Source organism: Rhea pennata, chromosome 22, assembly GCF_028389875.1.
Source record: "Rhea pennata isolate bPtePen1 chromosome 22, bPtePen1.pri, whole genome shotgun sequence".
In the NCBI taxonomy this organism is placed as follows: domain Eukaryota; kingdom Metazoa; phylum Chordata; class Aves; order Rheiformes; family Rheidae; genus Rhea; species Rhea pennata.
In genome coordinates this window covers 4,541,848-4,555,592 of record NC_084684.1, presented here as the reverse complement: position 1 = coordinate 4,555,592, position 13,745 = coordinate 4,541,848, and the positions used below count along the sequence as shown (strand labels likewise).

General features: G+C 46.0%; 1 protein-coding gene across 2 annotated transcripts; it reads right to left on the bottom strand.

Annotated features, from left to right (window-relative positions):
- Window positions 1-458: 458 nt before the first annotated feature.
- On the bottom strand, window positions 459-13,014 carry ENO1 (enolase 1). 2 transcript variants are annotated; one of them, XM_062593397.1, is made up of 12 exons: window positions 12,934-13,014; window positions 9,510-9,603; window positions 8,023-8,118; window positions 6,427-6,485; window positions 5,213-5,282; window positions 4,881-5,014; window positions 4,500-4,722; window positions 2,844-3,041; window positions 2,397-2,598; window positions 1,918-2,026; window positions 1,432-1,490; window positions 459-920 (listed from the first exon to the last, which is right to left on the bottom strand). In XM_062593397.1, exons 2-12 carry the CDS (start codon window positions 9,592-9,594, stop codon window positions 851-853), a joined length of 1,305 nt encoding a protein of 434 aa, XP_062449381.1. In that variant the 5' UTR covers window positions 9,595-9,603; window positions 12,934-13,014; the 3' UTR covers window positions 459-850. The 2 variants fall into 2 exon arrangements, with proteins under 2 accessions (XP_062449381.1, XP_062449380.1); XM_062593396.1 differs by lacking the exon at window positions 6,427-6,485 and adding an exon at window positions 6,080-6,138.
- Window positions 13,015-13,745: the final 731 nt, after the last annotated feature.

Genomic DNA, 13,745 nt, shown 5'->3' with positions numbered 1-13,745 from the left:
CTTACCACAGCAAACAGACCAAGACAGAGGTTAAAGTCACTTTCAACACCGCTAGCTCTGCCCCAGCTTCACTGTGCAAGGCACTCACTGAGATACTGCAGATAGCCTGACAAGCAGACATTAGTAAGTCTGTGGCAAATGTTAATCACAGCACTTGTTCTCAGGATATAGCACATCTTTGCTAAATTAAGCCAGTCCTAAGCTTTTTCCTTTACCTATAGAATTGCAATTGACCCAGTGGTTAAAAATCTGTTCTTAGTCCACTTTCCACATCCTTGAAGGCCAATTCTTGATAGCAACAACATACATTCACACAACCCAATGTTTTGTCTACTTGTCACAAAGCAATTTAAGTCCCCAAATCTTCCCCCAAGCATAGTGACAGCAATCTAACTCTTACTCCTTGCAAGAAGCACTGTCCCTCAGTCTCCACAAGAGTAACTCAAAGCCACACTTGGTTAAGTTGTTTGATGCCTTTATTTGTAACATGTAAAAACACTACTACTTGATTGCAGGCACCTTTTGCTGCACTGCAAGTTACACAGCTCCAAACATTGAAGAGTGAACAGGCAGAGAAGGAAATTAAATGTTTATGCCCAGAGTCACGAGGTCATAGTTGAGTGTTTAATACACACAAAACCCCACAGGGACTCATCTACAAAAGCAGTAAAGCACTTAAGAACAACAAATCAGAGCTCGTGGAAACACTAGGTGAAGGAATCATCTAGGGGGAAGAGGACCTGCAAAATGGTCTTTTTCCTTCAGCTGCCTTTCTTTCTATTACAGTTAACTGATCTAAATAGGTGACTAGTGCTTTAAACCAGAACAGGCATTGTTTGGCCCACACGGCTTAGTTGACACGGGGGTTCCTGAAGTTTCTTCCAGCAAAGCGCGCCTTGCTGCCAAGCTCCTCTTCAATTCTAGTGAACAGGGAGAAAATGCTGGGTATGAGCAGACAGTATGACATTGTTGTACTAGTTCAGCTGCTGGGTGACCACTAGGTCAATTACCACTTGGTCTATCTGGTACTGAAGCTATTTCTCCAAGTTACAGCTCAGCTTCCTCCAAGCAGCTTCAGTTATCATGTATATTTAACACTAATAAGCATCACTCATGGTAAGTAACTTTGCTCAAGCATTTTAAATGCCAGTCTAAAGGAGATGCACCATTAGCTAGGACAATGCACCTCAGCAACTTAGCATCACAAGGATGAGGCTCTCCTTTAGTACGCCTCAGTCACCCAACTCAACATCCACCCTACTCAGCTCTGCAAGCACAGCATCAGCCCAAATGCATCCAGCATCAGCTTATGTTCTCAACCTGCAGTGAACTTCCAAGATACAGAAAAGCAAGCTGGGTCCAGAATGCATTAATGGATCATCCATTGTGTCAGGCTTAACCCTCAATCCCTTTCCTCTCAAAGAGCCTCACCTCAGTAGCTGGTTGTACTTCGCTAAACGCTCAGATCGGCAAGGGGCACCAGTCTTGATCTAAAAAGGATCATAAGAAAGTTAGTGAGGAAATACACCCTGTCCTATAGCACAACATCACAGATGCCAACATAAGTTCTCTTGTTCTATTAGTTAACTAAGAGCAACCAGACTATCTCAGCCTTAGGCTCTGCCTATCTGTACACACAAGGCTCAGTCTTGGGAGCAACATAAGCTATGTTCATTAGTCAACTTCAGTATCAGGAGATCCCGACACACCCATCCCGACTAAACTAAGATACTTTACTGGTAACACAAGATCAGTTTACATAAGATCACACTGTCAAATTGCTAGGCAAATCAACTTCGTATAGTTAATAGGAAGCCTTTTATGCATTCAGAGTAGATTACTCCTGCTGTACAGCATGGCTTCATCATACTATCAAATCAAGCAAAAGAGAAAGCTACAGCAGCTCCAGATACCAACCTGACCAGTGCAGAGACCAACCACCAGATCAGCAATGAAGGTATCTTCAGTCTCTCCAGAACGGTGACTCACCATCACACCCCAGCCATTTGATTGGGCAAGCTTGCAGCTAGAAAAGATGCACAGATAAAGGCTTACCCCACCCCTACTTATTTAGCAGCCATTTAGTGATGCTGCAAAGTGCCAGATATCCCTTGCTTTGGAAAGAGAACTGCCCTTTTGTGCCCTTTAGGGTTAGGATCCCATGAAAACACAATTAAGTAGTTGCTTTTACACATGCTTGGACCCAGTAATGTCTAATGTGCCTACATGACTTCGAGGCCATAAAGGTACAGGTTTACTTGCCTATATCCTCTACTAAATGATTTGCTAGCCTTTCCACAGATATCCCATCAACAGGCATTACTCCACTGGTGCTCTTCTACATCTCTCCATTATATACTTCCCTCCTTCCTGAGCGAGCTGAGAGTGCAACTTACGCTTGCAAGGATTCTGTTACAGAGCCAATCTGGTTGACCTTGAGCAGAAGGCAGTTACAGGATTTCTCCTCCACAGCTTTGGCAATTCGCTTTGGGTTGGTCACAGTCAGGTCATCACCAACCACTTGGATACCAACACTGCCAGTGAACTTCTTCCAGGCAGCCCAGTCATCTTGGTCAAATGGGTCTTCAATAGACACCACTAGAGAGAGACAAATGGAGATTTAAGATAATACCAGTCTGAAAAGGTTGAGCCGCAGCATTTCAGTACCACTGCTTTCAAGCAGCTATTATCTGCCTGCAAGAACAGGTCTAAGACTCCTAAAAACTAGTGTTTTTTTCTGTTCCAGTCTTGGCCCTCTTAAAAAGGAGGCTGCACCCTACTTCCAGCAATCAGCCACTACCTCCACTACCATCCTGCCTCCCATAGAGCAAGGAATGACTTACAGGGATAGTTCTTGATGAAGCCCTTGTACAGGTCAGCCAGTTGGTCAGGAGAAATGTATCTGCTGGGATCATCAGGGGATTTGAAGTCCAGGTCATACTTTCCATCACGGTAGAATTCTGAGGCAGCCACATCCATGCCAATAACAACCTTGTCAGGGTAGCCAGCCTTGCCAATAGCAGTCTTCAGCAGCTCCAAAGCTGAAACACAGTAAGATATTTTGAAGCTCCTACATGACATGGTAACTCAAAACTATTCAGTTACCAACAACAGGACATTCACTTGGCCAGAAATTCCATCACCTAAGGAAAACCTAGCAAGTACATCAGGAGAAAGTTCTTAAAACTCACTCACTTCTGAACAGAGTAGAACAGAATACCACTTGAATACTGCCTTCAGCTTGTAACACCACTTTTAGCTTGTAACATCCCTGAAGCACCAAGAGGGATTCTGAATCTCTTCAGGCAAGACACTACATCAGCCCTGAAAGCTTAAGACTAAGACTACATCCTCCTTTAGGTGTATACATGTGGGCAGAAAGCAATGACTGCATTTGAATCCTTTCTAGCTCCAGATCTGATAGTATTGATGCTATCAGATGTAAGCATGCAGACCCTGACAGGCATGTCAAACAGCCTGCTACTGCACAGGGCACCCTCTTTGCACCCTCCACCTGTTCTTTGCTTGCACATTTATGAAGGGAAAATGGAACTGTACAGCTCTGTAAGAGTCTCTGGACACTGTCTACTATGCTGCCCTGTTTGATAGTCAAAAGAAAAAAATCAGTAGGGTCAAGAACAGTAATACTCTAAGCTTCTCTGAATCAAGGCCAAGCAGCAGCTGAGTCTGCCAGGTTATTTACAGTAGTAAGCTTAGATCAGGTCATTTAGATATTAATGAAGTACAAACTGAAAAAAAAAATGCCACCAGCAGCATTAAGTCCAAGCATTCCTTGAGCTGGAGTGGTCATCCACGATCTTCACTGATATCTGCCAGAGTACAGACCTAGTACAAGCGACATGTGCCTGTGGATTCAGAAACCCACGATTCTTGTAGTTGGCTCAGTGTCAGCCAAGGCAATGCAGTTCAGAGGCCACCTTCAGCAGTAATGTAACAGACAGCTGTTGGTATGCAATGAACTCTGCTAATACTAGTGCCCTACCAGCTGCTCCATTCCTGAGAATCTGGCAGAAAAAAAAGAAAGGTCTTCTGGTATTGATAGCTTCTGTATAAACAGACAAGTTTCACCTTCCACATGAGATAGACTGTCCTCCTGCAGGCTTGTGCTACCCCCACACCCTAACAGTTCTGTTCAAATATCAACTCCCCAGCTTGGCCTTCATGCACTCCCACATATTACTAGGCATAGTTCAAACTGTTTTCTCTGTCAGCAGAAAAACAGCTCTAGTAAACTTGGACTGCTGACTTCTGGGTAACCTGCAATGCATGCAGACATCCCAGCCTCTCCCCCTTTTCAAGTGGTAGGTGGCAAGTATTCCTTAAGTTGGTGCAGGAATGAAACAGAGGTACTAAAATCAAGTCATCCTCTGTCAAGCTGCATCCACAGGAGCATCTCTGCAGAAAAGGAACCACAGCAGTGTAGGATCTTAGAAAATCCTCTGGCTAAGAATTAAACCCTCTACATACTTAATTTTTACCTTCTTTGTTTTCCAGGATGTTGGGGGCAAAGCCACCCTCATCACCCACATTGGTCGCATCTTTGCCATATTTCTCCTTGATGACATTCTTTAGATTGTGGTAGACCTCTGCACCAATGCGCATTGCCTCCTTGAAGCTGTCGGCACCCACAGGGAGGATCATGAACTCCTGCATAGCCAGCTTATTGCCAGCATGGGAGCCTCCATTGATCACATTGAAAGCCTTAGAGTGACCAAAAAGAACAGCCAAGTTAGAATGATTCAAGGTAAACTGACAGTGACTGAAGACTCAGCCCTCAAGAAAACTTGATCCAAAACTATAGGACATCATGATGCACATACTCAGATTGTGTCTTTAGCTAGCTCTGCCAAGAGACTTACAGGAACTGGCAGAATGACTTCTGCATTTCCAGCGAGGTCAGCAATGTGGCGGTACAAGGGGACACCCTTCTCAGCAGCACCAGCTTTGCAAACAGCCAGAGACACTCCCAGAATTGCATTTGCACCAAATTTGGCTGAAATTGGAAGAAGAAATTATTGTTTAGAGAAATGCTATGCCTTCCTAAACAGGCTCAGCAATACCATTATGGCCTGGGTTACAAAAATGCGTAGTGTGAGCCATGCACTGCTTATGGTTTCTGATGAGGTAAACTACACCTCTTTCAGAAAACCTTCATCTTTTCATGTCTCACTGCAACACAAGTACAACTTACATTTGTTCTCTGATCCATCCATTTCCAGCATCAGTTTGTCAATCTTTTCTTGCTCCACAACATTGACATTCTGCAGAGAGAAGCAAGTGAACACTGAGGCCAAAGACAGCTCTAAAAACTCACCTATCTGTTTGATCTTTATTTACTACTTTATTTCCCTTGAACTGGGAAAATGCTTTCATCTCCTGACCTCTCATTTCACTACTTTCATCTGGCAGGCACCAGGAAATTGTTTAATGGAACTACCAACAGCAGAACTGAGATGAGTTCTTGTGATCATGGGACAGCAGCATCTTCTGGTTACTTCCAACACATCAGAGCTCCCTGCCCTTTACTACAAAATCTGAGAGGACCAGTCTGCTCAGAATATGCATCAAATAACTTAGTACAAGAATTTTGTATTTCTGTGCTTTGCATCAGAAATACACAATCATTTTATGCATTATCTGTCTTGCCTCAGCCTTTCTAGCTAGGGGTTAGTGCCCAAAGCAGGCTTTGCCACAGTCACCAATGATTCCCCTCCAAATTAACCAGTCTAAACTAAACCCAGACCCTCTCCATTACTCAACTACCCTTTTCAGTATAAGGCAGCTTACATCTTAACTGCATATTCCACAGAGGTTCCAAGATGCTCAAGTGTTGCTGCACACAACATTAAGCTGCCAGAGATTGTTCTGATTAAGTGTTAGATATGCAGTCATTAAAGAAAGCAATTACTATAGGTCAGTTTTTTCTCATGCACTCCAGTACATACTAATGACTCCCATGTAATACACTTTTCCTGCAGCTGTCTAGAGACACAACCCATCAGCTAGGATGAACCACACTGGTATTAACTGATGTTAGTGGAAGACAGATTGCTCCTACCTTGCTAATCAGTGCAGGCGCAATTGTTTTATTGATGTGCTCAACAGCTTTTGAGACACCTGGAAGGAACAAGCAAATCAGACACTGGTTAACCAAACTGGCTATGCAGGCATTAGTAGGTGATCTCAGTAACAATTACATCCCAAGAATACCATGTCATGCTATAAAACCCCAGTCAAACCTGAGTTTACTGTCAAGTCTCAACACTTTTAGAGGTCATCTCTGGTGAGTGAAGTCACATGAAATAAGCATCATCTAGGAATGCCTGCTGCAATATTAATTTGCAAGATCATGCACTAGAGAAGTCTGTCCAAGTCACAAGGTTGCACTGAAAGCACATCCTTTACCTGTGTACACAATGCTGTCGCCAGGAACTCGTTAACATATTTAACAGCTCTGGATACACCTGACAGAAGTGAAATGGACAAGAGAATCAAGGAAGAGATGAAGGCTCACAGCAGACAGTCATGCAAGGAAAAGAAAAGGACACAAACATGCAGACAGACTTATAGGTTAGCAAGTATCTGATACAAAGCTGTAGACTATAAACAAAGGGGTTCATAGGGTAGACGTTCCTGCATCAGCCAGCCAGGCTATATCTATTTTTTCCACCCAGATTTCATTCTGTTGCAAACTCAGGAGTGGATCTAAGCCCTGAGTGGCTGAATGACAGCATTTAGAAGAGAATCCTACCCATTCATAGAATGGATAAGAAAGGGCAGAGAAAAGAGGTTTCCTTGGACATTAAGCATGCAGCAGCTCAGGCATTTTATTAGCTATCATTTTGTGACACTGTTAGAGCACTACAATAACAGATGTGATTTACAACTGATACTAGGCCACAAATTATATTCTGTGTCTATACGTAGATGCAGGCATGAAAGTTGATAGCCTGCAGTTCCTTCAGATAGGGAAGGAAAAGTTTGAAAGCAGCATGGCTTTTTCATCTTTGTGGACTCACCATTATATTAACTAGGAGTTTCAGAATAAGCCTGCTTCTTTCCCATAAGTAGAGACCATCACTAACCATCTACCAACATTGGCTTAAGGAATGCTGTCATCCAGGCATTTAAATGCCATCCATAGCATTTAAAGATCTCCAAAGACCTAAACTTCAAGACTTAGTGAATGCTATTTAAGTTTACCCTGAACCACACCAATTGCCTTTAAATGCTCTAGGTCTGCAGACTTAGATTAGGGAAGGCCTTCCAGTTATCCAGATGGATGCTTCCTTCAGCAGCTTCCCACATTTGGGACTTTTAACTCACATTATTTCCTGGCTGACACAAACCTTCAGCTTTGACAGCCGACTCTGGAAATTTGGGCTTCTATCAGGTTAACTACCAACGAAGAACAATCTGTAGGATCATATTTAACAGGTCTAGGCACGCACACATTTAGCATACCGAGGTAAGTATGCTAAATGAATTCTTTCCATTTACTCTTTCCAAAGTGGAAATGTCCTAGATAAATAGCATAATCTCTTCAATTCTTCAGAATATTCAGTCATCTGATATATCCCTTTACTGAGATACATCCACCATGAACCTTCTCAGACAAGCTCTCTTACAGTTCAGTAGCTAACAGCTCTTCCTCAGGAAGAAAATAGTCTCCTCTCACCTGACTAGCAAGAAACATTTGAGCAGACAAGTAACTCTCTATTCCAGCTAGACTCAAAAGGCAAATTGACTGCATGTTCTTGCAACAGACCATCAATATCCTCACATCAGGCAGTTAAAAAAGCAGCCATACTGTCTACTCCCACAGTAGCTGTAAAAATTATTACTAGGATGTTTGTTTATTAGGTAATGACATCTTGTATAGGGCTATTTGATTTCTCTCGTACTTGTTTTCAAGCCAATTAGTGACTGTTGTCTCATCTGCTTTTAAGAGTCTTCAAGCAATGAAAATATTAAGCCACTAACACAAATTCAAAGGTTTACCTTTCCCCATGTAGCGTGTCTTATCATTGTCACGAAGTTCCAAAGCTTCATAGATTCCAGTTGAGGCACCACTGGGAACAGCAGCTCTGAAGAGACCTGGTAACAGACAGAACTGCCCTTAGTACATTCAAACCCACAAAGTATCCTCCACCATACACCATCCCAAGCTACCTTCCCCAGACCACATCTCTGCTCACTCATACAGTGGTCCTCAGACAGCTGCTTGCTCCATTATAATGTCACCAATTCAACACCATCTCCCTCATACTGATGACCAGCAGTTTCTGGCTCTCTTCCAGGAACATGCCCTTTTCCACAGTATGCACTTCAAACTTCTAAGTCTGGAAAAGCAATCCATTCCTTTTCCAAGAAGGGATTCCCCTTAAGGATAAGGGCAACTGACAAGGCCTACCTGATGGCTTCATTTAGGAAATTCATTTTTGGGCCCTATCTAGCAGGTGAGCTAAAATCCCTATGAGATACAGTATACAAATGCAGTTAAGAGACTGTTTTTCTTAGTCCAAGCTCCTCACATGACAGCACAATCATCCATCCAAACAGCTCATTCCTCCCACCAAGGATGCTGAGTCTTAACAGAAGATTGGTACATTGGACGCTGTTCTGCCTTTAGTCGTTCAAGATGCCAACTGCAATCTTCAGTCTTTCCCTCATCTCAATACAGCAAAGGGCTTAGTGGGGGCAATCTCACTAAATTAGTACATTCATCTCTTGAGGCAGAAAGATCAGCTATTTAGTTAGTGTATTACAGCTATTGTGCTTGCTCATTCCACCAAGTCACACTGGTATGTGTTTGTACAATGCAGTTGTCAGATCTTATCAGATATGGAATGAACAACAAAAATCAAGGGAAAGCCCAAAAACAGAAGAAATAAGATGTTACATGCGTAAAACAGTCAAGTTTTTTAATCTTAGCCTGAGTACCTATGCAAACCAGAATCTTATTTAAGACTCTGCTCTGCAGTAGATTGTTTCATTACACAAAGCAATTGATAGATAAATTGAGAATTAATCTGCCTCAAGTGCAGGCAGAGAGGGCTTAGTGAAAAGGCAAGCTAAGTTCATTAGCAGCCATTTAAGGATAGAAATGAAGGCTTTAACTCTGGGTTTGTGTGAAACACATTCAAGGCTATCCCAGTTTAAGCTCAGGGACAAGGGGAGGAAGGTAGGTGGCTGTGTTAGTTGAAATATTTGCACAATACAGATCACAAGCAGCAGCACACCAAGAACACCCTTCACTAACTAGGCAAGTATCTTCATCTGCAAATTCAACCCATAGAATGAGGTAGAAATTTTTACTGCAACTCCTGTGGCAAGCTCAGCAGCACGATCATATGCACTGAACACGGAGAAAGCAGTAAGCAATTCCAGGGCTAGAACAAGACAGTTTTAATACTTTAAGAATTCATTCTACTGTAAAATAGCCTATGCAGCTCTATCAGAGGAAACATCTACAGCTAAGGACTCACCTTTGTTGGTATAGAGGTCTACCTCAACAGTGGGATTCCCACGGGAATCAAAGATTTCACGGGCATGGATCTTGAGAACAGACATCTTGAATACCTGCCAGAGAGTTCAGCATTAAGAAGTTATAGCCTGTAGTACCATTTACAGTCATGAGAATAGTTAATGTCACACAGCTTCACCTCGGAAAAAATTTGGTATTTGGCAAGAGTCAGATTCATATGCCAGAGATTTGAAATCTCAGACCAGATGGAAAAAACTGTCTAGAGAGCCTTGTTTTCAGAAAGATCCAAGCAAATGCCATCTCTCAGCTTACAAGAGCAGCCAAGCAATTCTAATACAGGATTCTTTGCAGCTAGTTTGAATTCTTTTTACAAAAGACTTGAGGGCAGCAGCCCTTGATATGCAATATAGCAGCTGTTCAGAGCCAAATGTAGCCTATCTTGAAATAGAAACAGGCAGTCAAGGTCCTAATCAAGAACTTAGATTAAGGCAGCTGCTCTTTCATGAGAAGAGTACCTACAAGAATAGCCTACCACTCCTCCCTAAGAGAAAGGAAAATCATTATCCTTTGAACACTTCTGTTCTCATGTAAGTTCTTCCTTATGAAAAGGACATGGGATGCCATATGTAAAACTAGAAATACTTTAAAAATCAGCTTATAGAAATGTCTAAGCCACGGACTGATGAGAACTAGTGTATCTACAGAAGAGAAAGCTGAGCCTCCAAAGCAGAAATATCTGGAAGCTGACTTTCTGGCAAGCCAGTGTGGGTGGTAACTCTGTATACAGGAATAGTTATGCATCTCTCTGCAGTTACCAAAAATTTAAGAAAACAGACTCTTAGAAATACTGGGGGGAAGCGTCAACTTCATATGTTCTTTCTTCTTCCACTGCAAAAATTTTCCTTCTCCAGTTCTACTTACTATCTCTATTAAAGGCACAGGAAAACACTTGGTTTGTCTCTCTGGGTTCGAATGGCCCCTTCCAGCTGCTCCTGCCTCAGAGAAGCAGATCCAAGGCAGCCAGAGTATTTTAAGATACTGCTTGCTCTACTGTAACACCTGAACACTGACAGGTGATATGACAGCCCCAAGCAGCAAGGCAGCTTCGTTCAAAGTGGCCTCTATACCACCACTACTTAATTGTAGCCAAAAAGCGTTAGCTAGAAATAAATCCCTGCAACTCCCCAGTTATCAGTCCCAGCCATGCCAATACACACGTATCTCTCCACACTTCCGAGTACTGGCTGATACAAAGAATCACTGTTTATCTGAAAGTGCATTCAAAGCTGACCCTGCTGGCCCCTGCTACGCCTTACTTTCACTTTTAGAACCATGGCTGTGCCCCATTTTTTGAATTAACCATCTCACAAGTACGTCCTCCTATTACACAAGACCTGCTTGTTCACCTTCACAAAGGCAGCAGCACTCTAGAAATATACACTGCAAGAGCTTCAACTACAAATGTCTCCCAGGTTTGGCAAAGCACATTACTCAACTGTCCTTGACAAATGACCTCCCCATCAGTCCCTCCTTGCTCTTTACAGGGAGGCGTTTTGCAGCACTGTATCATTCAGAGATTCTTCATATCACCTTTTTTAAAAAAAATCATTTTGCAAGCCCCTTCACTTCTGATTTCAATAAATGATTTTCCCATTGGGCTATTCTTGTGTTAAAAAAAAAAAAAGATGCTGTTTATCTCATCACAAGCTGAACATAAGTGTTCTGCCTCACTCTGTTCAGCCAGCTCAGGAAAAAAACGAGAGGTAGCCCACTCATAGCATAGGTCTAACTTAAAAACAGTAGCTGGACTCAAGTGTGACACAAGCTAGATCATCATTAGCAATACCTGGTACAGATCTTTGTGTTTAATGATGGAACTAGCCAAGCACATGCCAGACTGAAATTTTATGCGTGTGTTCCCTTAAACCCTGTTCTGTACTGTAACTTGCTGCCAAGGTCAGTTTCTCCCTTCAGGAAAGGCCCACGCACACCAGCTTCCCCAGCCTTCTTAGAAGCATGTATATGAAGTTGCTAGCCACTTCAAGTCTAAGTTACAGCCTAACATAGTACTACCAATTCAAGCACTACCTCCACTATCAACTGAAGTTCAAGAAAGCTCCACTTCCTACTTGATCCTGTACTCTGCAAAGGGAATGTAACACTCCAAAGACAGTGCAGACTACTCCAACCTAAACTGATTTACAGAAATTTAGCTCATAGCTATTATCAAGAATTCTATTCATGTGACCTGTTTTGCAGCCACATTTCTCTGAACTCAAGGCAGTGCTAAAACTGAGCACTACAAGAATCTGAATGAGGAACAAAAAGTAGTAGTAGAATTTAGACACAACAAACTATTCTAGTCAGTTTAGGAGTCTTATTACAGAACTGCTATATTGCTGGCAGTCCCACACAACACTGAAAGAGATACCTGTGAAACGGCAAGCCTCATGCCATCCCCATTCTGATAAACATTCCTGCTCATTAGATCTTAAGCTCAATGGATTAGTTCCTTATATATCCCTTCTAATACTGAAACCCTCCTACAGGAGAAACATGTGTGCACCAATACAGGCACCTTTCAATCTGGCTTTCCAAGGGGTGACAATTCACCCCTGCACCCTGCAACCTGGTGCAATGTGTTTTAAATAATGCTAGGCATGGAATGAGTCAAGGACATGTTGAACTACTTTCTCTTTTTTATTAAGATGGATGCCTGAAACTGCACTGCCTCAGTCTGTGGGTTTGGATGAGAAACATCACTACTTCCTGCCAGGCTCAAAGTCACAACCCTACCCTGTGACTCAGCACCAAGTAACGGAACAAGGGAAAAGCCGAACTGCTCCCCTGCAGCTCAGCACGTGGCGAGCCAGTTCGGAGATTTTTTTTTTTTTTTCCACACTTCACCACCCGGAGATGCACACCGAGCCGTGGGCTGCTACCGCCACCCACCAGGGCTGCCTAGACACCTAGCACTTAGTTATTTTCACGGGGAGACTTTCTGAGAGCTGACGCAAAACGCTCAATATTTGAGCAGCGAAGCTGAAGGACATCCTCCGTCCCCCACGGGGGGAAGGTCCAGCCACAGCGCACCGTCCAAGAGCAGCTGTTTAACGATTAAGAGAGAGACGTTAGCCGCCGCACGCAGCCCTGACCCGCTGCCCCCCACAGCCGGCACGGGCCGGGGCTCGCTCCCCCCCCCGCCACGACGCGGCCTCGCCCGCCGCGGCCCACGCGAGCCACGGGGCCGCGCAGGCCGCTCCGAGCGCGGCCAGGCCCCGCCGGGGCGGACAAAGGCGGCGGCGTGCCCGCCCCGGCGGGCCGGAGGAGGGAGCCCTCCCCGGGAGGCCGGAGGAGGGGGCCCGCCGCTCCGGGCCGGGCCGGGCCGAGCCGAGCCGGGCCGGGCCCGCCGCCCCCCCACTCACCTGCCGCGCCGCCACCGCCTCGCCACCGACTGGGGAGCGGCGGCCGCGCGCGCGCGCGGCTATAGGCCACCCCGCGCCCGCGCCCCGCCCCCCTCCCGCCTTCCCATTGGCCGGCCCGGCGCTCGCCGGCCTCCCATTGGCCGCTTCCCCCTCGCCCCAGCCGCGGCGCGGGGCGCGTGCGCTACGTGCCGCGGCGGCCGGCGCTGCCCGTCGGCCCTGAGTCATGGAAAATCCCACTGAGGGGCGGGGCGGGGCGGAGGGGGCGGGGCGGAGGGCGGGGGTGGGCGGGGCGGAGGGCGGGGCGGGCGGGGCGGAGGGCGGGGCTTGCCGCAGCCCCCGCGGCGGCCGTGCGTGCGAGGAGCGCGGCGGCCACGCGTGCGATGAGCGCGGCGGGCCTCAGCGGGCGGGGGCCGCGCGTTCCTGCCGGGGAGGTGCGCAAGCAGTAACCGAAAGGGATGGGAAGGCGGCAGGCTGACCGGCAGGACGCAGCGCTGCACAGGCGCGGTGGCCGTCGAGCCACGCGGAGTCTGCGTCCCTGGGAAGCCATGCGCGGCTTTTCCTGGGGGAGCCCACGATCACTCGCCACGCTGTTCAGCCCGCGCGTGATCGCTCGCGCGAGTCCTTCCCCGCTGGGGCGAGACCAGCTCCCCCCCGATTCCTGCGGTCGGTCGTCTCCCCCGTGGCTGCTCCGGCCTCCCGCGCCGTCACCGGCTGCCAGGGAGGTCTGTGACCCTGGCCCGGGGCCGCGGGGGCTGCGGGTGCCCAGCCCCTCGGACCACGCCGTGCAGGGCCGCCTGGTCGCTTGCCAAGCG

Bases quoted from the DNA above. Each gene is read 5' to 3' on its own strand.
- ENO1 (XM_062593397.1), bottom strand. From the start codon at position 9,594: ATGTCTGTTCTCAAGATCCATGCCCGTGAAATCTTTGATTCCCGTGGG. The intron at 3,042-4,499 runs GTAAAAATTAAG...ACTGTGTTTCAG, and splicing joins CATCCTGGAAAACAAAGAAG to CTTTGGAGCTGCTGAAGACT. The intron at 2,599-2,843 runs GTAAGTCATTCC...GTCTCTCTCTAG, and splicing joins CTTCATCAAGAACTATCCCT to TGGTGTCTATTGAAGACCCA.